The 25,028-nt window shown below is 33.4% G+C and overlaps 2 protein-coding genes across 2 annotated transcripts; both read right to left on the bottom strand.

Moving 5' to 3' along the window:
* Positions 1-861: 861 nt before the first annotated feature.
* On the bottom strand, positions 862-5,288 carry LOC123228085 (protein DETOXIFICATION 40-like). The gene is made up of 7 exons (XM_044653287.1): positions 4,917-5,288; positions 4,178-4,809; positions 2,676-2,732; positions 2,360-2,598; positions 1,499-1,617; positions 1,330-1,416; positions 862-1,152 (listed from the first exon to the last, which is right to left on the bottom strand). Exons 1-7 carry the CDS (start codon positions 5,217-5,219, stop codon positions 1,090-1,092), a joined length of 1,500 nt encoding a protein of 499 aa, XP_044509222.1. The 5' UTR covers positions 5,220-5,288; the 3' UTR covers positions 862-1,089.
* Positions 5,289-7,756: 2,468 nt separating this feature from the next.
* Positions 7,757-18,789, bottom strand: LOC123228084 (DNA damage-binding protein 1a). Its single transcript, XM_044653286.1, has 19 exons — positions 18,524-18,789; positions 18,138-18,186; positions 17,858-17,917; positions 17,676-17,767; positions 17,342-17,393; positions 17,145-17,207; positions 16,956-17,005; positions 15,740-15,815; positions 14,982-15,191; positions 14,750-14,856; positions 14,422-14,530; positions 13,961-14,161; positions 13,641-13,856; positions 11,840-11,950; positions 10,943-11,218; positions 10,361-10,635; positions 9,119-9,467; positions 8,743-9,027; positions 7,757-8,570 (listed from the first exon to the last, which is right to left on the bottom strand). Exons 1-19 carry the CDS (start codon positions 18,625-18,627, stop codon positions 7,989-7,991), a joined length of 3,267 nt encoding a protein of 1,088 aa, XP_044509221.1. The 5' UTR covers positions 18,628-18,789; the 3' UTR covers positions 7,757-7,988.
* Positions 18,790-25,028: the final 6,239 nt, after the last annotated feature.

The following is a 25,028-nucleotide window of genomic DNA, read 5'->3' as shown; positions in this document are numbered from 1 at the left end:
TTGGCAACCCAAAATTGAAGACGAGGAAAAATGTTTAAAATTAGGCAAAAATTAAAAAGTTGATTGAATACTGTGTTGTAGTCAAATTTAACCTAGATGAAGTTGGTTAAAATATATGATTCGATTAGATTTGACCAAAAAAAAAGTTGACTGAAACTGTGAAATTATTTGGAATTCCACCAAACTGGAATAATCAACAAATAGGATATCAAATTTTTTTTTTTTTTTTGATTGCCAAAAGGGGGTATTATTAATTTTATTTAACTAATACAACTTTGGATGTAAGGAAATATTCTAATTTTATCTATTTGGCACCTCATTTGGACAGTATAAAATTATCTTTATGCAAAATTACCTTATCCATTATATGCATGAAAAGTGTCCAATACCCCCTATCGGTTAGTTTGGGTTGATTTTAGGTATTTACGTCGTCTACAACCTTAGACTCATAATCATGCCAAATTTGGCTAATATGTACTCTTAGCTTTTGAAAAAAAATATCAAAATCCTTCAATTTTCAACATTCCCCCAAAAAGTTAATCCACAAAACTAATATAAAGCACTCATTTACATAAATATCATTAGAGCTTGTAGTTATGGAGAATAAATTAGATAAGTTTTAAGTGTTGAAGATGAGTTTTTACTAGTCATAGTATTCAAAAATACCAAAAATAAATTGGAGAAAACTTGATGAATTCAACGAATATGAAGATAAGTGAAGATAAACATTGTTTATATTAGTAGATTCAAAAGGTATATTAAAAATGCAACTACCTGAAGGTAGAAAAGTGTTATTTACTCATAGGAAAAATTACAAATACTGATTTTCAATTCAAAAGTAATCTAATATAGTTCTTCCTCAAAATAATTTTGAAGTCAAATTATCTACATTATTTTGTAAGTTGTGACAATTAAAACAATTGTAAGGCAGCACTAATTTAAAATGGACCCAGGCCAGCATAGTTTTGATCATTAGGGTTTTTTATTTTATTTATTGTTTATGGCAGAAAGTTGGTGGGCGAAAAGTCTTGGCGTTTATGGCTCATCTATAACAAAACTACTTCGACCCAGAATTTGTCGCCTCTCCAGCTAGAATTCATCTGGCTCTTTTTTGTCCTCCCATTTATCCAACCGCATCTTTGCTTTCTCCACCTGAAAGTCCAACCTCCTCGTTAATGCTTATTTATAATATATATATTGAAGTGTTTGGCATTTGTACTGGCTCATCACATGCTTGAAAGGCATATACGTGAATTCAGGATTCTCAACAACTTTGAGAATTAAAGCAGCACATGCATCTAAGGTTGTTAATTCATATATAGAACTTGCCTCTGCGTTCCAGTCGGTGCGAAACGTTACCCACAGCAAAATGATGGTCTGCATGGCAGTTCCTCCAATCATCCCAGACCATATTCCCTGCTTATTTGGTTTCATTAATCAGCTAGTTTTCTGGGAAAAAAAATGTTGGTGGCAAGAGAAGGGTTTAATATTATTGTACCTGTACGCCCAGTTGGAACTTGAAGCCAAGAAGACAGCCCAATGGAATCCCAACAACGTAATAACATCCTATGTTCACACGTGCCACAAAAGCTTGCCATCCACATCCAACCGCCACCCCTTTGTCAATATAAATTATTAAGATATCATATGAATGTACAAGGCTTAATGATTTGTATTAGTTAATTAATTGTGTCTCTGATCTGATGTGAAATTATTATGGAAAATAATTAATTTATGATGGCAGTCCAAATACATAAACCTTGTACAAGTCATGCAAAGACAACCTAAGCATGCACTTATTATTAGGGTTTGACAGCATAAAACAGTATTAGGTTACCTACTTTTCTTGGCATTTAATTATAAATAAATAAAATTTAAGTTTCTTAGTCTTGATCTTCTTACACTAAAACAAGAAAAGACAGCCTTAGATCTGAAAAAGAGTTGTTTTTCTCCTCTACTTTCTTCAAATAATAATTATAGCAAAAACAATAAAATTCTGTACAGTCTATTTTATATACATAATTAGATATTTAAATAATATTTTATCATGTAATTGAGTAATTTTGAATTAAAGATGAAATCACATTCAATCACATAAAGATATATCATTTGAGTACTTAATTGAATACTTAAAATTAGATATACATATCATTATTCTATCATAAATAATAATTTTCTTCTTTTACAACTATTCTCATAAGCTTGTAACACACTTTACATTTTAGGGAGTAAATTGTTATTTCTGACACTTAAGGAGCCCTTAAAAAATTGCATGAAAGGGGGATTCAAGCAGGTTTCTGAAACAAAAACCAGAAGAGCAGAGCCTTGGATTTAATAATGAGAGTAGTTAATTACATACCTGACAAGACTGGTTGAACACCATTAAGAATAAGAGTAATAGCCAAGTAAGGGCAGAGGCGTGAAACTGCGTCGGCCACTGTCTCACCACTTGTGAAGGCGTAGCTGATGACATGACGTAGAGCAAGAACCACCACAGCTTCTATTACAGCAATTATCAAAGAGACCAAGTTCACCATTACCACTGAAAATGCTGCTGACTTTGGGTTCCCAGCTCCCAGCTCGTTGCTGACTCTCACACTAGTGTTACATTATTACTTATTATTATCAAATTCAAGTTAACTAATAAAAGAAACACATTCAATTAATTAATTAACCTTGCCGCAGCATTGAACCCAACTGAAACCATGAACAACAGCCCCATCACCGCCATGCTGCAAATGCATCCAATATTTAATCAATTTGCTTAGCTCAACCATAAGAATTTGCTATATTCACTTGTACAAAAAAGATTGAATTTATTTGATAACAGAAAATCATCAAATGTAGATAATTAAACAATATTTACTAAATAATTTCTTTAGCATTATGAGCCAGCCAGGTAGATAGAGAATATTTACATGATTTTCTTTTGGTTTAACATTTACACTGTTATAAACAAATAAGTAATTAATTAAGAAATAATTAAACAGATTTATAAGGTTGATAAATTTGAAACTGTTTTTTAAATAAAAAGAACAAATAACTTTGTATACGAATAATAATATATCATTGTATAATCAGTTATTGTAAATTCAAATCTAAGGTTTACATAATAGGCTTTAGTTTTTTGGTCAGAACCCATGAATTCTATCAAACTTTGAGTTTCGGTCATAAAATATAGAAAGGGTAAGAAGAAGGTTGGTTGATAGGGTGGTGTCGATCCATTTTTATATCCAATCGCAGATCAAACTTGGCACCATGAACATGACTCAATTTGCGATTGGGTGGACTAACCTAGTGTCCTTGAATTCTACTTTGTCTTCTACCATGTGAATTAGTCTCCGGTAAAAGACTAAGTTTGAAGATTAAAAGATATTCAGGAACACTAGTGAGTCCGTCCATTCACTCAACGAGAAGTCGTAAACAAAGATGCTCTTGTGAGATTAAATTTGGTGACATGGAACGCAACTGTCTCATTGCTCATGGAACATTAGTTAATTTACATTAACAACTTTTTACAGTAAGCAATTACTTTGAGGTGAATTTTTGTCTTAAATGAAAAAAATTTGGCAAACGTGATCCAATTTACCTAAAATATAGGAATGTTCAATTACTCTAAGCAAATTGGACAATCAAGAAGATCTACACTACTCCTTCATAAGGGATGCGGAGGGTTGGATAGGTCTAATTACGTGTCACTAAAAGAATTCTCTACACAACACAAGAATAGAATTTGATACCTCTAATCATGTGTCAATCTATGCAACATAGGTGGTACCCATTCAAAAGAATTTGTCTAAGTGGGTGAATTTTTAAGATACAATTGCACCAATTTGGCCAAAAAATGGTGATAATATAGCAATTTCGGGAGAGAATTTCTTGGTACAAAGTGACTAATTTGGATACAATTGACACCTCCTTATATCCAAAAAAACTCACTTGATACCAAGAAATTTTCTTCAGAAACAGTTGACCTCTCCTTATATGCTCTTTGCTAATGACTAAAATTTAAAGGTGTTTGCAGTAGCGTTTAGCATAAGATTGTATGTAACCCCTTACTTGTTTGGAAAAAAATATATGTAATGATGCAATGAGGATGAGATTAAGGATTTGATGTGGTTTCAAATATATGTGTAGTGAAATTAAAGAAGGAAAAAGTAATATAATGAATTGTTACCAAACGGCAAGAGAGTCCAATGCAAGCTGAGGATTGTCGAGGAGGCCAGCAATCAAAACTAGTATTTGAAAGTACCATGTTTCTAAGCATAACATAACAGCCGATCCAGCTGAGAGTTTGAGAAATTCCCAAAGCCCTGAAAATGCCATCACATTAAACCCAGTCCACGTGTGCTTACACTTGTCGCTTATCAGGATGTATCCAAATTGAGCTCCCACAATTATCCACCATGATAAGCTCAACACCAGTGATGCGCCTATCAATCCCAATCCCAACTTGTAAATAGCCACCCAGCTAAGCAACAAGTGCACCACAAGAGTTGCAGCTGATATGTATGAACTTGGAGCCACAATGCGTTGTGCTTGCAGGAACTTTTGTATGGGAAAGTTGACAGCATATGCAAAGATTTGTGGGATCAGACCCCAAACAAACACTGCAGCTGCAGATGCCAACTCCTCCGTTTGACCAAGTAGGATCAAGATGGGTTTACAAAATATGTAAATCATCATCAGTGGGAGGCCAGTTAGGACAAGGACGATTGTTGCTCTTTGGAGATATATCCCTAGCATTTCATACCTCTGAGCACCATAGGCTTGCCCACATAGAGTCTCCACTGCACTTCCCATGCCAAGCTGCGCGCATCAGTTTAGCCACATAAGTGAAACATGAATACATACGGTATTAACTTCTCACACTCAATTAGATCGATTAGTATGATTTTCCTAGTTTTAGTTATTACCATGAGGCCATAGGCTAAGAGTTGAATTCCACTGTTGCCAAGGGAAGCAGCAGCAAGCTGAAGATTCCCAAGATGACCACAGAAGACACGGGTAGAAAGGGACATGAAGTTGTTGATTAAGTAAACCAGGACTGCTGGTGCAGCCAACGGGAAGAGTAGCTTTAATTCCAGCCATGAAGCCAACTGCAGACGCTTAAAATATGACAACTGGGGGTCAGATAACACCTTCTCAAGTCTATGGTTCAATCCAGGATGCCCTTCAATCAAGATGGGTTCATGGACACCTTCTTCTCCAGACTCCATGGCTTAGTCTGCACTAGCACTACTGGTTGTTCTGGTATTGATGGAGTTTTTGTTTTTTTCTTAATTGCAAGAGATAATATCTATCTTTCACTCAGAATATATATATATATATATATATATATATATATATATATATATATATATATATATATATGTGTGTGTGTGTGTGTGTGTGTGTGTGTGTGTGTGTATCTATGTATATATGTATGTATGTATGTATGTATGTATGTATGTATCAAAACTTTTGCTTCCCATGTTGATTGGATGTCATGCCTTGGTTTGTGTACTCAAGGACCTTTCGTGCAAGCTCATTAATTTTGTTTCTTAACATAGAAGAGACCTTTTCTGAGACTGAAATAAAAAAAATTATAGCTAAAGGTCTGATTGTTGTAAAATTTAAACGCAATTTTTTGTTTTTGGAAATAAGTATTAAAAAAAAAAGGCCCTTGGGAGTTAATTAGAATGTCAATATTAGAGTGTCCAAGCAATAAATTATGAGTTCGAAACTCCCTCAAGAGACAATCAAGTTAAATTCTTAAATTATTTGATAATTGTGAAATTAATCACCAAATCCATAAAACAATCCGACCGTAAAAATGCTTTTGGTAGAGATGAATCAAGTAAAACAGTTCTACAAATTATGTGAAACACATTTTCAAATGTTAAAAACATTAAAATATATACATCGAAAATATTTTGAAAACATTTTAATAATAAAGAAATCTGATTGCCTAAGTGGATCATTTTCAAGGATATTATAGCACGGGATATTATGTTTTAGGAATATTAATATTTTTTTGTGTAATAAAAATAAAGTTGTATAAATAATACTTGACTAAATTAATGATAGGAATGTAAGACCTTAAATAAAGGGAAAAAAAAAGTGTTCACCTATTGAAAATTTATGATTTATTAAAAAGTCTAAAGTTAGTTCACAACTCATTAATATGTTGGGATGTTTTATATCCCAAATAATTAGTAGCAGAATTGACAAAATTTATTTGTTCTCCATTATAGGTTGATTAATAAATAGATAAATTTTTGTTTTTGTATCAAAATCTCGCAATTAAATCTTGGGATATTAATTAAAATCGATAAAAAATTTTATGCATAAACTTTTTTAGGTAAACGTATAGCAGTTTTACCTTTATAGGCAAATTTACTTTTAATTCTAAAAATACACTCTCCCAGCTTATTACGTTACTCTCAACGATTTACGTCACGTTCGGCTGCTTAAAATTTTTTTTAAAGATTTGATAATTTCTTATTTGAACTATCACTAATTCACGTTCTAAAGATTAAAAACATATTTAAAAATTGATAAATTTTTGTTTAGGTTTCAAATACAGATAGTAACGAAAAAATAACATAAATGAGAAGAATGATAAGTGCAAACCGACGCTGTATCATAGTACATATGAGACGTAAAGGGTGCGTACAGAATGCGTACAGGGTGCGAAGGTGCATAGGGTGCATAGAGTGCATAAAGGGTGCAAGGTGCGTAAAAAGTACAAGGTGCATAAAACTCATTTTAAAATCTAACACATAGGGGTGCGAAAAGGGTGCGCACCCTCATCGCACCTCTGTCTTATATATATATATATATATATATATATATATATATATATATATATATATATATATATATATATAAAATAGTGGTGCAATGAGAGTGCGTACTCTTTGCACCCCATATATATATATATAGATTTTAAAATGAGTTTTACGTACCCTGCACCTTTTACGCATCCCACACCTTTTACACATCCTGCACGTACCTTACACACCATGTACGTACCATATACGCACCCTGTACGCACCTTTTACGTCTCATACATACCGTGATACAACATCGGTTCGTATTTATTATTCTCCTCATCTATGTTATTTTTTCGTTACTATCTATATTTGAAATCTAAGCAAAAATTTATCAATTTTTAGGTATATTTTTAATCCTTAGAACGTGAATTAGTGATAGTTCGAATAAGAAATTATCAAATTTGTTAAGAAAATTTTAGGTGATCGAACGTGACGTAAATCACTGAGAGTGACGTAATACGCTGGGAGAGGATATTTTTGAAATTAAAAGTAAATTTGTCTATAAAAGTGAAACCGCTATACGTTTACCTAAAAAGATTTACGTGAAATTTTTTTTATCGATTTTAATTAATACCCCTTAAATCTTTGTTCTAATAAAATTTGATTGAAATTGAAATATATATGTATACAATTTATTGATATTTTCCTCCACAATAGTTATATTAACTGATTTTACATAGGAACTAACATTTATAAATCATATTATTATATTTTACTCTGAGAAATGTAACAAGTGATTTTTTTTTTAAATTAAAAAATCTTTATTTTAGTTGGATGGTTGTTTAGGTTTAAACTGATGACACTAAATAAATAAAACCTACCTACTAATTGACCATAGTTGTTGACATGTGTTGTGTACATCACATAAGGTCCGTGTAGGCATCCAATTAATGTTGTATGCCTATGGATGGTAGGTTCACAAATACTGGACACTTAGGTTGTCACTCAACATGTCCTTGCCCTTGCCCTTGGGGTCAATATCGCCGACCAATGCAACAATCACTACAAAGCCTTACAGATGAAGAAATGTGTTATAAACCGTTTCACTACCTGAATTCCATACAAAGCCAGAAAACCCAAAACATTTCTTATCTCTAATTCCAAACCATAACAAATCTCCTCAATGATATTACCAAATACAAAGGGCTAAACGAATTTCATTACCAAATATCAATGCAACCTAGTGAGTTCCTCAACTCTCTTACACAGCTCCTCTACTGAAACATTCATCGTCTTCGAAATTTCATCCATCCGACTACGGCTCAGATCAAGGAACGACTCTATTAAATCACCATCCAGGAAATTTTTCGCATCCACTGTTTTCTTCTCGTTGTTGAATGATCTCCATTGCTCATGATTCAACCCTCCCACACCCTTTATCACCTTCCTTAAGTTTGACTGCAGCTTCTCTAAGAAAAGGTACTGCTCGTGAGGAAGTGAAGCAATAACCCCAATAACACCATTCACCGTCCCAAATATCACAGTTGGAATCTGACCCACATCAGAATCTGGCAATCGCATCACAAGGGAACCATGCCGAAATCGATTCACAAATTCTCCCAGGTGGTATTCACCAACCACCTCAAGGCGGCCTCTCTCCTCATCAGTGGCACCTTCACTATTCTTCCTAACTGTAAAGAGGTTAAAGTTGTTTTCAGCACCAAGGTATATGTCATCATCAAGAATTTCAACGGCTGACATCCAATTTGCGTTGTAGTCACGAGCCCGTTCTTCAATGGCACCTTCTTCATGCTGAAAATGATTTCATTGTTAGCTAACAGTTGAGAAAACAAAGTTACCTTATGCAGCACATGTAAAATTAATTTCTTGATCATAATACAACAAATATGAAAACTACCAAGCAGAAAACTATCAAAATAAATGCACAGTGGGATGCAATACAGAATTTTAAAAAAAAAAAAACCTTGTAGATTAGCAAGGAAATAGATTTCATCAAATCACCAACAACAATGAAATCTCCACGAGTTTGTACATAGAGGGCAAGTATGTGACCATGATGACCACATTCAGATTGCAATTCCCGACTACCATCATCTCGGAGCATCCACTTGTATAACTGGATTTTTTGATTGATAGCTGCAAGCAATTTACCATTGAAGGCATTCAATGAATAAACTGCTCCCTTAGTTTCCTTCTCTGCAATCAGCTGTAACTTCCCATCCTCCACTATGAAAACCAATATCCTCCCCTACAAAGAGAAAAGACATAATTAAAATAGGAACATTGCTACAATGTGTCATTCTCAAACTGAAAACAAAGATAACCTGCATCTAGTCTACCTTGGTAGGCTCATTTTCTTCTGGCAGAACATAGGCAGTCCCAACACAGTAATAAACATTACTATCATCAGAGAAAGAGCAGCTGAGGATGGAGCAACCGTACTCAAATGTGTCAAGTGGGTAAGTTGACATAAACTCAAATGTTTGGTCATCTAACAAGCGGATGAAGTGCATTTCAGATTCATCCGCACTAGACTGGTTCTTCAAACTACAGATAGCAAAAGTCCGGGACTGCTCTTGATGACAGATACGGCGTGCATGCTCCCCAAGAGGTATAGAGCGGATATGAAGCTTCTGGATATCATCAATTGTGCCAATAGTAAGCTCACCTTCTTTTGCAATTGCAAGGCTGTTGATAAAAAGAACCATTAAACAAATCCTCCAGAAAATTAATCTTTAAAATAAGATACATTGAAAAGCACTCAGCTATGGTCATGTTCAAATATAGTCTTTGGATAAGTTTCATGCAGAAAGCAGTCAAGAAGAAAGTGTTTTTGATGTCCTAGTTTATTGCATCTTTAAAGGATATTCCTTTTAGCATGGAAATAATGCAAGCATTTAGTAGCACAGTGCAGAAAATAAAGGTTCTAGTCCAATTTATGGAGCTCACATGGTAATAAATAAATTAGATCACAAAAACTGAATTTATAGATCTATTCTAGAGATCATAAAGATCAAAACTAAGGATCTCTCAATATGTTTCTCTTGGCCCAATTTTGTTCTACAATAAACAATAGAATGTTAGGACATTACCATCTTGTAAACTTTATGGCTATTTTCTATTCGTTACTTAACATCTATCATATCTTCAACAAAGAAACAGAAAACCATTCATTAACAAGGATGGCATAGACATAAAAAAAATCAATTTGCAGATTAACGTCCCATTAATTGTTCATGACAACAAGATATGCTAGAATAATATACAAACTATTGATGTGTTCTTTTCCAGATAACTGAAAAACTAAGTTGCTAGTAAAGTTTCTTAAATCAGATGCTTATATTCACAACACCAAAGCACATAAAGATTAAGATAATTACTTGATGTCTAGCTCTGTTAACATTACAGATTAGCCCCAATTAGTCCAACCTAATGAATTTGTATATATATGGGATAACTAAATTACAGCCACCCTAATAATGCGATATGTATCATAAATGTAAATAAGATCAGAGTCACTTTATGAATAATAACTTTTCATTCTACAAGGCTCAGATAGTAAAGGATGAAGGGTGGGGTACCTGTCTGGAAAGGCAGCAGAGTTGAAAGGGCACATATGACTGACTTCTTTCAAATTTACATTACTATAAAGTAGCTTTTTGTTACTGCTATAAATCACTGTCGGTCTATCTGATGCAGCAAATACATGAGTGGTACTCTTGGATGAGAAAGTACGGAGTGTAATAGGTTGGGTTCCCAGCGACACTTTTTTCCTATCCGTCAACTCACCAGTATTCATGTTCAACAAAAAATTTAAAAGATGACCATCTCCAAGTGCACATAACAAGTAAGATATCTGAAAAGAAATTGCAACACATATTTAGCAATGAGAGACAGCAAAATGGAATATTATGACAACACAGTAAAGATGAAAGCAGCAGGCACATTTACTTCGTATCCACCATCTAAGCTAAAATTTGCATTCATATTCATTCTAAGCTGAATGTCAGGAACGACCACATTTTTAGTGATACTAAAGCGAAGATTCATTTTAATATGATGCGTGAAACAGGACATGACACATTTTCTAATTTGGTGTGGAAGTCTCATCATAAGAAAAAATTGACAAGTATAAACTGAAGAAATCTCAAGTGCAAGCATACCCCTTCAAAGGCACAGAGAAGAACAGATCGAGGTATGATTTCTCCACCCAGATGCTCCTTAGTGATCAGATTTAGGTCAGGAAGTGAGAATATCCTAACACTTATATCTGTCCACATTCCAACTGCAGCTATCTGACTATAGTTGGGGTTCTCACCAATTGGATTAATGTCAAGGCATGATATCTCATACTCCAGTTGTGCATGTTTTATTTCTGTCAATGTTCCATCATCAATTTCTAAATAAACCAAATGCCCACCTCCGGTTGCCAGTAAAACCTGTCTCAAGCAGCAGTTCAATATATATGTCAGGTACTGAAACTACAACATCCAAAACTGGATGTTAATGTAGAAATCTCCAATAGGCAGTTGATGCATCCAGAGTTTCTAACAGATGTCTTAGCTACGTCACACTATAAATGAAAATGATAAAGGTTTACCTTTCCCTTTTTTCTTTAAAAAAATTTAAGTTATTATTAAAGTTAGCTATTATTATCAAAGTTATTATTATTAAAGTTATTATTAAAGTTGTTATTATTAAAGTTATTATTATTGAAATTATTATTAAAGTAATCATCATCTTAGCTGGAATGCCCAGTCAATCGACTGAGATTAAAATTCATATACAGAGAAAACTACCGATAGAATGTTAATACATGATTATGCTAAATTTATTGTCTACCTAATTGTATTTCTAATACTAATTCATTATTTTCTTTGGATTATATATTTGTATTTGGAATTAAAATTTTCGTTTATTCAGTTGAATTGTTATCTAACATTACAGAGCAAATAGACCAATTTAAAGCAATGCTATATAAGGATGTGCAATATCACATTTGTGTAAGAACCAGTGAAACCAGACATACATTTATACTAAGTAAAGGGACGGAAACAAACCTGAGTAGCGTTGGCAGTTGCAACATTAACTGAATATCCTGCTGGAGCTTTCCATTCATGGCGCAGCTCCCTAGATGTCGAACTTACAAGTCTTACAGAGCTAGAAGTAACCTGTCCAAGTAGTTTGATGAGCCAGTGCTTTCTAAAAATAATAACTGGAAAAAATTGGGCTTATTGAACAAGACTTTGCAAAAGAATGCCTTGCATAATACCAAAAATACAAAAACAATGAAATAATTGAATAACAACAAAACAATACAATAACACTGAAGAAGAAAATAACAGAATCAAATTACTAAAGCAGCCACACAATTTTAGTTACAACAGATGATTTCTTTGATTTTTCATGTTCAATAAAAAGAGGACCTCAAATCTTTCACCCCTGTAACCACCACTTCAAGTTACAATTAACCATTTAAAGCTTCGTGATGTGGTAACGTCTGTGGCAACTAAGACAGAAAAATACAGCCAAGCCCCAAATGTAAGTTTATGGGAGTCCATTCCTGTTGCTAAATAAAATATTGGACAAACTCCCTTATCACTATAGCCCCAAGCCCATCGAATTATTTAAAGAAGATTAAGCATCATACATAGCAAGGTGGTCAGGTTGATTCATTTTCAAAATTTGGGAAATTTTAATTTTTCACCTTTTTCTTTACAGGCAAATTAAGATATGTATTAATTTTATGAGGCTACAAAACAGGAGGTCATTATTCCAAGCACCAGATTAATTTACTTTTTTATTTTTTTATAAAATCCCATTAAATTAAAATAAACATTGTTCTTGATTTCCTCCTACCAAAAAACAACTCAAATATGAATTAACTACATTGCATAGTTAAAACTAAAATTCAATAACAACCCATCTATGTGCATTTATTACACAGAATTTAACACCTAAGAATTGACCAATGAACTGTGCATAGGTAATTTTATTTCAATATATATGTATGCACACACACATGCATACATACATATATTCAAAACCTCAGTTAAATTATACATACGCATGTACAGACAGTTTGTTATTACAAAATAGAGATCAATATTTCAATATCTAATTACTAAATGTTTTGAACTTCGTTTTTATTAATTTTTCACACTTTTTCATGTTGCATATGCAAATTCTCACAGTTCAACCATCACTACTACCTCCAAAAAACTGCAGGTTCAACCACATTAGAGCTAATGATTAAGCACACAAACTCGACCACCATACGATCATCATGCTACCAGCATCATCATAATTATTTCCACTATTGTTATCACTGCACAAACCAAATTCCTTGTCACAGTTTCCAGTATCAAAATTGGCTACCATAACCACTATTATCACACCAAACAGCCCCTATGACAACCATCATGCCTTTTCACTCACATTTTTTTATCACAAAACTTTTCAAATCTCAGTTATTATAAAAACAAATACTTAATTTATTTACTATCACCACATTTCAACGCTTACCTCCCAAAATCTATAGTTTACTGCTTTAAATATTAACAAACAAAACCTAATCATGAGTAACAGCCATTTCTTATTTAAGACACGTAATTATGACTAATGCATAGAAGAGCATATCTGAGACAGCACCAGGACAGTTTACTCTGGTAAAAGAATTGGTTCCTGATGTCCACATCATCAAATCGGATAGTAAATCAATACATTAGCAGCAAATAAAAAGTCTACACTAAAGTGAACATCCCATTAATTCTAACCAATTTATTAAAAAAGATTGCAAGCATTTAACATCCATAAAAGGAAGAGAACATAAGGAGAAAAAAAAAAAAGGAAAAAAAATACCTGAACAAGTTGATTGTAAACAGCGTCATGGCAAAACAAAGTCTGTGCTTGAGAACAAAAACCCTCTATCTCAGTCTCTTCCAGCTCATCCTCCAGATTCATTGCTAAAATCCGTGTTTCACTGATAAAACTAACCACCAGGAAGGTATCAAATGGATCATCGGTGGATGATCTCAAAGACCACATCCCTTTAATACCTTGCAATTCCACTGATGCCTATAATGTCACATATACATAAACCAATAAGTGTGTTATGTGACCTAAGTATATTACTAGAAAAATCCTGGAAATAAAAGAAAATCTTTTTATTTCTAAGATACCTGTTCATTTATTCCAATCCCATTTCGAACTATGCGAAGAGAACCATCCTTGTAAGCTCCAGAGCATGTTACAACCTGACCTTGGCCTTGCCTCTCAAGGTCAACCACACAGAAGTCAACAATGGGCCCCAAGTTGACATACCTTTCTAATACTTCCACATATGAACCCTTTGCATCAGGTTGTAGATTTAGCTTTATAAGCTGGATTGGAACCATTAGAGTGACAGCAGTTAGTGTCGTAAATCCATCTTAAAATTACAACAAAGTCTATTATTTAGCTAAAAGCTGCAAGACTCAGCATGAGCATAAGATTAGAACTATTGATTTCGAAGGTTCTTATGAACTTTTTTTGGGTCAAATTTCAATAAAAGCTGTTAAAAGTTCACATAAGTACTAAAGAATTTACAACATATAAATCAAAAAATGAACAATCAACAACAAATTATTTCAGTCCACCAAACCTGTGAATCTCCATAGCTTGAGCCAATATACACAAATGCATTATCCAAATATGATATAGTAGATGCAATAGATGTTTCGCCCAACAGCTCAATTTTTAGTCCAGTGACCCTGAAAGATAAGCATATATAACACAATCATAAGAGATCCTACTATAACAAACTGCAAAAGATTAAAACTAAGCTTCAAGTCTTTCTCTATTTGACATTTATTTGATTACAACATTTTTTCTTTCTCTCTCTCTCTCTTTTTTTTTTTGGGGGGGTGGGATAGAAATTCAAGATATACTGCTTGAGAGTAAATATGCAACCAAATTGAACGACCACTTACTTCTCTTTCTCATGGGTTATGACCAGCAGGTGAAGCAGGCCAGCATGGTCACCAAGTAGATACCTAGAACCATCAGCATCAACTCTTCCATAGGCTTTTGTGATAGACTAGTTTATCAAAGTGATGAAGAAAATAACCCAAGGCACATTTATAAGAAATTGCAACTTGTTATCTTTCAGAAAAAACAAAGCAGCACAACACATAACTGGTAGCAAGTCTAGAAGTAACTTACTGGTCTTATTGGAATTGCTTTAAAAGTATTAGCACTACAATAGACAATTGTTTCTTCTCCAATTATAAGAACACCACAGAGAGGTGGAGGTACTGGTATCAACAAATCAGCTCCATTGTCCAAATTATTCTGGGACCACGGGCCCTCAGCAAAATCTTTATCTTTCAGAGCAACCTCGTACGTTTTGACATGACGAGCATCTTTATTATCCTACAATGAAAACAGTGCAATGGTAAGACCATATAAACTATTCCGTCAAATATACTTCTACTAGAATACACAAAGAATACCTAGCACGGTCCAATAAAAGACTAACATTTAACAAGATGGATATATCTGACAATCAAAATAGTAAGGAAATGCCAAAAGAAGGTGCTTCTTTGACACTCCAAAATGGGGTGAATCGATTACAAGGAAATTATAAAGTTTTAGTAATAAAACTAATATGGATCACATCTTATATGCAAAAGCACAGTTTACAAAAGCATTTGGGGGGGGGGGGGGGGGGGGGGGGGGGGGGGGGAGAGTGGGGGTTGTTCCTCAACTAAAGTATGTCTAAAAATCCTAGAATTTTGCCTCACAATAAAATCATCTTATATTGGGAATGTTGACAACCTCTTTCTTTGAAAGGTCTAGAAGTAATTGCACCACAAAAGCAATATTAACGGAATTAAATTATTAATCTGAGCCATAGGTTTAAAAAGAGTGTAAGGAACAATTCCTTTAAAAACATAAGTATGCACAAATAAATTAAGGACCTGGTAGAGCACTACAATTGTTGGTTTTGAACAACCATAAAGAAACTTGATATCCAAGACCTGAAGCTCCTCAAGCCTGAAAAGAAGATAGCATCGAATATGTTACACTTGGTGTTATTTTTTGGCTATATAAGTGAAACATAAAATATCTGTTCCACTGAGAATATAAAAACACCTACATAGGGAGGAGTAAAATGGATGTATATCAAAAGATGGAATTCTTATGCTAACAATTTTTATGGTTATACTCAATGACCCATTTGTTCAAATGTTACAAATTGCATACTGAAAAACAGTAGATGAATATCTATGAGAAATAAAAGAACAAAAGAAAAAAACCAAGTAGTCTAAACAAGCTGTCACCACCACAATTTTGTAATAAAACAGAAAATTATCAATAAGAGAGCACTTAAAATTTCAAATCCACAAGCAACCAGCAATTCAATTAGGATAAACAAAGAAGATGAGTTCCTCTATATTTATTTGTGTAATGAGTTCAAAGTGTTGCCCTGAATGAAACTCAATCACATAAAAATAACAAATTCATTAATAAACCAACATAAAGTTCACATTAACCACTTCCTTAAACAAAAGAAGAGGCTACTTAACTCAGTATTTTAAAGGTGAAAGGAAGTGACATTTGAGAATGCAACAAAATGAATGATTGTAGGTCAAACAAACATGCTGAACATGAACAGTCAGAATGAGTTCCATAATCAACTTTTCTTTTTATCACGTCCCAAACCATATGCAATCGATACAAGAACATTGACCTCCATCAAGGGCTTTGTACAGTCGAATTTTCTCTACTTCCCAAAGTCCTAATTGCAAGAATACTATTACCAAAGCATTGAAAAATTTTGGAAATAAAAAGATGGGTATCCACTCATTAATTTCTTGTCTCTACAAATTAAAAGTAAATCCTTTGCCAATGGTTAATAAGCTAATGTACAATGACTACATTGAGATACTCCAGAACCCTAATGTCTATAGCAACTGTTCAAAAGTTAAGAACAAAATGGAGGGGGGAAATCCATTTCTTAAAGAAATGACACAAAAGTTAAGCCAAAATCCATAATAATTCTGCATAGAAACATAGAATACGGTGACCACATAAACTATTGGCCCAGGAAGACATGCGTTTAAGTGTCAAATATAGCATTCAACACACCAGAAATTATATCATAGCTGAAGTTTCTAAGGACTCAAGGAATACCTAATATTAAAGGCTTCCTTTAGCTGTCCTTTACTATCGAAAGGAATAACCTGCAAAACAGTAAACCATGAAAGTTAGTATTTAAAGTAATGATTAATAGCAATGCAGGAAATTTTTTTAACATGGAAAGCAAAAATCAACACACACACACACGGAGAAAACGTAAGGAATGCACATCAAACTACATACCTTGAACAACCCATCATACAGATGGAGTCCAATCAATCTACAATCAGGATCAATTATGCCAATCTGGAGCCAACGAAAAAGGAAAAATAGAAGATAAAAGATCAGGTGGGATAACTTAGAAAGGAAAACATGTGAAGAGAACTTTCAGCAAAATATTAAGTGAAACCACCACAAGAATTCATGAAGAGATTTATTACCTGACCATTATCTGTAGGACGGCCTATACGATCAAAGACATCTCCCATTGCTCTACATGACAAATGTAGAACTTCATCAATGCAAGAATGTTATAAGTCAATTACATAAACAAATAACAAAAATTTCAGAGATCTATCTATTTATATACACAAACTCTTTACAAGGCAAGATCTACCTTTTGCACAGATTGATTAAGCGTAAGATTACTATATCCTACTATAACAGTTTCATGAGATAAGTTTAAAACTGACACACAAGCAAAAAAACATGTACAATGTCAAGCATTGCAGTAAACAGAATGACTGGTTGTTTCTATTTGTGTAGAACTTAAACCTTGTAATAAGCTCAGAGGACTCAGCATCCCACTGGAGAACACAGAATTTGTATCTTTCAGTTGCAATGAATAGAAAATCCTGTGCTTCACCCTGATATGAGCAAAATTTATAAACAAAACCATGAACAGAATTTACATCACAATGCAACTATGTAGAACTTAGAAACAATAAATAACTCACATGAGGGCGAAAAAGTTCAAGAGTTGCAATTCTTCCGTATATGGGTACATCCAACATAGGCTGCACAAGAACATTATTACTTATTCTCATGTTCTTGATACCAAATTACAACCAGAGCATACATCTTAAAATTTCAAATTCTTCTTTATTTCCTTCTTGTACATTTAAAAAAAAAGAAAGAAAGAAAGAAAGAACCCAGTTCATGCTGGATTCAAACATAATATCAAATAGAAAATTTACATTCATAGAAAGAGAACATGTAAAAAAATGTAGAAAATACCTGCAGTCCCTGAGGAGTAAGCAAATGTATTTCAATACGAGTGCATTTCCTGAAAGGAGATAGGAATAGAATTTAATAATACACTTCAGTTACACAAAAAGGACTGACTGAACAATAAATTAAGCTTGAAAAGCTTGAACTAAAAGAAAATCAGACATATCGAAATTATTTTCAGCATAAGCAACACAAGAAAGCAATTAGCACAGGAAAAAGAAGGCAAATTCTCATAATCACGCCAACACAACTTCAGTTAGCGAGAAATATATTACTAAAATAGACGAAACGAAACCCTAGCAGAAGGAAACAACATTAGAAAGTGAAAAAAATCAGAAAGAAAACGGTAAAATGTTAAATAAAGAGGCATAGAAGACGAAGAACAATCGTACGCAATAATGAGATTGAGCTCCTGAGGGCTGGTGAAATTGCCGACACAAGAGTGAGTAACATTGGTGGGCTTGTGAGCCGTAACGACGTAGTTCCATATACTCATTTTGGTAGAGTTAAAAGAGAGTGTTTCCTCGTGCTGTTGCCAAAATTTATCTGGAATTTTGAGGGTTTCCTTTTATATTCTTGGCTTCAGTTTGTAGTAATCTCTGTTCTGGCTCTCTCCCGTTGGAAAGAGGTGCTGCCGCTACTGAACCTAGACAAGGGCACACGTGTTTTCTGTTAAACGGAATGGGATTTTCTTAAGCCTAATTAATTAAATCAACCAGGGCTGGTATTTTCTCGATTTTCTTAAATAATATTAAAATTGTTTTTATCCCTATCTTTTGAACCGTTTAAATAATTTAACATTGTTTACCGAATCTTTTTTTCAATCAAAAACTATATAATTAAGCTAGAAACTTTAATAAATCGAGATATTATTGATAAGATGAATATTTGACTATCATATTATTGATATTAATTATTTTAAAGATTTTAAAGGTAACAACGGAAATTGAAGAAAAATTAATAGATAGGCAGATCAGGGGACTATTTTCCCTCCAAGTTTTAATTCAATCTCAAAAATATACTTACGACAGATAAAAAACTAAAACATTCATCTATCTTTAAACTTCTTTTAAAATTGTCATTAAATAAAAAGACAAAACTATTATTTAATCATAATATTAAAAAATATATAATTTTATCTCATTTATTCTCAGATTTTAAAAATTAATATTTCACTTCATATCTCAACTTTAAAAAATGACTTCCCACCCCTAAATCCCTATGTTTTTCTTCACACCTCCAACTATCGGTGAACAACGGTAGTTGGAGACCCTAAACTTTGCTGGACAACGTTAGTCACTCTTTACTGGACGATAAAGCATTGTCCATTTTGGATGACACTTGTCATCCAAATCAAGCGATAAAGCATTGTTCAGATTTGGATGATGCTCATCATCCTTTAGAAAGACGATGTCTTTTGGTATGATATAGGTCTTTTGAAAGGTTTGACTACCAAAAAGTCAAACTATGGGACACTCGTCCTTATCTGTGGGACACCCATCCCTATGAGCTGACAATTTCAAAATCATGCCCATGCAATTTTCAAGATGCACATCTTAGGGATGCCTGTCCCATTTGAAGGGACAACTATCCTAAACGTGTTTTCCAATGGTTATGAAACTCCGCTTTGTGTCACGTTTAGGGTTATGTATTCTAAACCTAAACTTACTTTTCATAAAGAGCGTAGTAAGGATTGAGAGTCTTGGAGAGCCACAAGATGCTTGCCACTTAAAGACTAAGCACCATCAGAGGAGAAGTAAGCGCACTTTCCCTTTTCTCTAGTTATTTTGGCATGGCATACACACACACACATGTGTGTGTATGTGTGTGCGTGTGTGTGTTGTTGTTGCATGTGAATATTCATAATGCAGTATAATGGCATAGAATCTTGAAAATGTGATGATTGTGTCGCGTTTTAGGCTATGTATTCTAAACCTAAACTCACTTTTCATAAAGAGCGTAGTAAGAATTGAAAGTCTTGGAGAGCCACCAGATGTTTGCCACTTAAAGACTAAGCACCATCAGAGGAGAGGTAAGCACACTTTCCCTTTTCTCTAGTTATTTTGGCATGGTATACACACACACACATGTGTGTGTATGTGTGTGCGTGTGTGTGTTGTTGTTGCATGTGAATATTTATAATGTAGTATAATGGCATAGAATCTTGAAAATGTGATGATTGTGTCGCGTTTAGGGTTATGTATTCTAAACCTAAACTCACTTTTCATAAAGAGCGTAGTAAGAATTGAAAGTTTTGGAAAGCCACCAGATGTTTGCCACTTAAAGACTAAGCACCATCAGAGGAGAGGTAAGCGCACTTTCCCTTTTCTTTAGTTATTTTGGCATGGTATACACACACACACACACGCATGTGGGCGTGTGTGTGTGTGTAGATTTGTCATGTTGTTGCATGTGAATATTCATAATGCAGTATAATGGCATAGAATCTTGAAAATGTGATGATTAGGTTGATAAGTAATATATTTATTCTTTGACTTCATATGATTTTCGTTTGACGATGATTGTTGAGGGATAGTCTGATGAATAAGATAAGTAAGGAAGTGTTAGGATGAGTCTAGGGGTTAGATTATTGAAAGTTACAAAGGTAGGGGATGCCCATCCCAACAAGAATGGTATGGTTGTCTCATTGTGAGGTAGGAGACGACATTTGTGGTCATGCATAAGGGTAGATTGTCAATTTAATAGTGAGGAATATTGGGTACACAGGAATTAGGTTAAAGGGGAATGGTCGTCCTTCATAAAGGGGAGGATGACTATCCTCTAGGGTAGAACGATCATCCTTCATGGTAAAAAAAGTCATGTCGTACTGAGGGCTAGTGAATAGACTTGTTGTCCTTTATACGATGTTAAAGGTTGTAAGAGACATTCAAGATGTCCATTCTAATTGGGTTCAAATAAGAGGCATCTGGGACATTTGTTTCATCAGTATATAAGTTATATGAGGAGTTTAGGATGTCCACCTCAATTCTCAATAAAGTGTAAAAGATATCTAGGATGTCCTACCTAAGAGAGTACAAGCAATGAGTTATGGTAAACGTTCGAGATGCTAGATTATGTGGATATATCGATAATTGGGCTATCAAAGGATATCTTAGGAACACTCAATTGATTGCGTGTTTACTAGGTGTATTATCACTCATGTGTTTTGCTTTGGCTTGTAGGTAGACGTGAGGACAAAATAGGTAGGGAGGCTAGTAGAGCAACTAAGTAATGGCACAACAACCATCGTAGATATTTCATTTCATTTAATTAGTTAAATTGTTTTGGGATTCTTTTATACATTATTATGGTTTTATCAATTATGGATTTCAGTTGGCTATCTACCACTTTATGACATATTTGGACCTTAAATTTTATTAAAATCATCGAGGTATTTCATGAAATTGTTTTCTTGTAATGCATATATATGAAAATCTTTATTACATACATGACACGTCATCCCAGTAAATTACTCCTAGGGGTATGATATGGAGATGAGGTGCTACCTATAACACCCCACTCCAAAAATTCTATTAAATCTATGTTATGCATGTTCATTCATATCAATGCATATTAAATATTTTAAGTAAACATGCACAACTCTTAATAAACTAAATAACATCAAAGCTTATTATTAATAGAAAATAATAATATATCTCATCATAAATTTCATCCTAAGCATTATAATAAAATCTCCAAGTAATAAAAATAAACATCCACAATGTTTGTACTATAATAAAGCATAATTAATCATAATCATATAATCTTATAAAATAGAAATCTAAGAGTTTATCCACCACTTGTTGTTCTATGATTGACTAATTCTGTAACACCAATAGGTGAGAATAAGGGTAAAACGATCACTTTATGTGTTCTAAGTTGACCCATGTGATCATACACCAGAATGAGTTGAAATTAAATAAGAATATTTAATTTTAACCTATGAACAACCATTTGTAAGTACATTCCTACATAGTCTTCTACATCAACAAGATGGATAAGAGCCACATGCACAACTTTAAACTAAATGAACGGTCGTTCAACCCTGTTTATATAGTTTCAAAATCTACGTTTTAGAAGGATGTGTTTTCATAGTTTTAGGGATCATCATCTCAATACATAAAAATGTTTTATCTGAGATATTTTGTTCGCTCTAAAAGGAGAGATTGACTCTGCTATTTTTGATCGTTAGTCATGCTTTTCAATGAGATTTGAAAGGGAAATCTACAGAGAGAGAAAGTAAGTTCATCAATATAGTGGTTGATGAGTTTTACGATTGAGGTAAGTAAGAATCGCTTTCAGACTTCTTGGTGTCATGTATGAATGTGATTTGATAATGATGTGTGCAGATTGTATTGCTCTTTACTAATTGTGTATTGATTTTGCTATAACACATATAGGTATGTCCAAGGTTTTTTTGTATTTTGCCTCTTGTTGTGTTCATTATATTATGTTTTGTGATTTTTAGGAGTACATGGCCGTGTAAGGGAGTTTACACGCCTGTATGTATGTTGACAATGGTAGAATGTTCTTTTCCTACATGGTGCATTAAAATGGCTAAGTCTAGGTGAAACACATGTCCATATGTGTTTAATAAATTTGAATTTCAGATAAGGATCAATTTGGTGATAGTTTCATAAATTACCATTAATAGGTGACAACTTGCACACCCATATGTATGGTGGGACACAACTATGTGTCACTTTTTAGGCGAAAAAGAGAAAAACACACAGAGACATTTGGCTAATCATTACTCACCATATTTTTAGAAAACCAAAGAGAGATTTGAGAGGATCCAAGGAATTTGGACTCAGAAGATACCAAGAATTCATCACATCCTTTCATCATACCCATGAAAGGACTTGTTTTGTCATCCAAGAGAGGTAAGTAGGCGACTTCTCTCTACAAGTGATAAGTAATTTGTTATCTTTCTATGAATTGCAAAGTCAATATGTGATAAGGATTATGTTGTTACTTTTATGCATTCATGTGTTGATAATGATTAGTTAATTGTGTTAATTGAATAGTATGTTGATTGGTTATTGATTTCATTCTTATGATTATGTATGTGTATATTTGGGGACAATTTGATATGTTACTGAAAGTATTCTTGATGTTGGTCTGGCTTAGCAACATGCATGGGAAGATGTTGTTAAGTTTAAATTCTATTATGATTCAATTCTTAATCTGATTCTATCCATAGGCTCTTAGAATAATGAGTTACGACTTGGTTGTGGATATTTGAATTTAAGGATTTTGATCATGATTTGATAACTTGAGGGTTAAATGATATTCTTTGTAGTAGAAATATGTTAGAAGTGTTTGTTAGTGTTGTTGTATTGCTCTCATCCCATATATATGTTAAGTTGGTTGGAAATTTGCAGAATCTGGTGAAGATAAATTCTACTAAGCGATGATACATGTTTATATGGGTTAGAAACACATTAGTGTATCTTTAGGCTAAAATAGTTCTTATGTGCTTAGAGTGAACAAGCGTCTAGAATTAGAGAATATACAACGCCCATGTGGTATGAGACACATGATCGTGTGTGATAGGCTAGGATAAGACGCCCATGTGAAGAGGGAACACAACTGTGTACTTTGAGGGTTTTTGGGAATGTGCGTGTGTCATGCTCATCCATGGATATAAAATGACAAATTTCTCCCCTAAGAGAGGGGAATGAAGTGTTTATGGCTCTAACAAAGGCAAAATGATGCAGATGATATTTCAAAGGTGCCCAACTGTGTGTATGACAACACAAATAACGTTTTAAAGGTGTCTAACTATGTGTACAATGACATGAAAGACATTTTAGGGGTATCCGACTATGTGGACAGTCCAATTAGAGTGATTTTGAATCGAAAACATAAAACGATATCTATGTTGCCTATGGCTTACAAGTGCACGAGTCAATCAAGTAATATAGAAAAATGTTGATCGCACAGGGATTGACTATTAAGTACTAGCTCATTTTGTAATTCAAATTAACTAGAGAAACCAAATATTTAATCCAAAAAAATAAATAAAATGCAGCAATTTAATTAAAATAAGCAAAGAAATCGATTAAAACAGAAAATTAAATAACTAATTATCAAACAAACTTATCTAAGGTTTAAGATTTCACCATGAATCACTTGTAGTTGCTAACGGATCAAATCTAAAGCAATAAATTGATGAGAACTTGATAGGTAATCATTCTAAATTACTTAATTCTTCTTTCGAAGTTGATTAAACATGTAAAGATTAATAAATTATTTACTTTCATGGTCAAATATTAATCAAAACCTATTAAAACCTCTATGATGATTACAAAATCCACAAGTAACCTAAATCTATTTCTAAATAAAAATTTCATGTCTAGAAATTGCTTGAACTAATTGATTATTCTTCTTTCAATAGTATAAAATCAATCTACAAACAAACTAGATGTTGGGCCCAAAACATCAAGCAATAAATAAGCTCACATTCACTAAATCAAAGCTTCATTAACATTTAATTAAATCAAAAGCCATCAACAATTACAAAAATTCATAGATCTATCATAAACCTTAGGTAAGAAATTTAGCTACTCATATCTATAATAATAAATCAATGAAAATCAATTAAAGAAATATTTATCATGTTCGAAATAAAAAAGAAACAACTATCAAGAAGAAAAATGTCAGAGAAAACTCTTGCGTCTTCAAGCTTGATAGGTTAGATCCTCTCTAATTTGATCATTGAGCTTGAATCTTGAATCTTCCTCTTAGATTTTGTGGTTTTTCCCTTAAAATTTCCTTTTTTTAATGTGTTATCGTCCTCTCTCCTAGTAAATAAATGATTATTTTCCTTTTATAGAAACTTAATTTAGTCCTAATTTGTTTTCTACATTTTTTCCTTTTTTTAATTCACGTAAT

The sequence above is a fragment of the Mangifera indica genome, chromosome 10 (genome assembly GCF_011075055.1).
Source record: "Mangifera indica cultivar Alphonso chromosome 10, CATAS_Mindica_2.1, whole genome shotgun sequence".
Taxonomy (NCBI): Eukaryota; Viridiplantae; Streptophyta; class Magnoliopsida; order Sapindales; family Anacardiaceae; genus Mangifera; species Mangifera indica.
The sequence above is the reverse complement of the archived record's forward strand: the minus strand, read 5'-3'. Positions and strand labels throughout refer to the sequence as shown.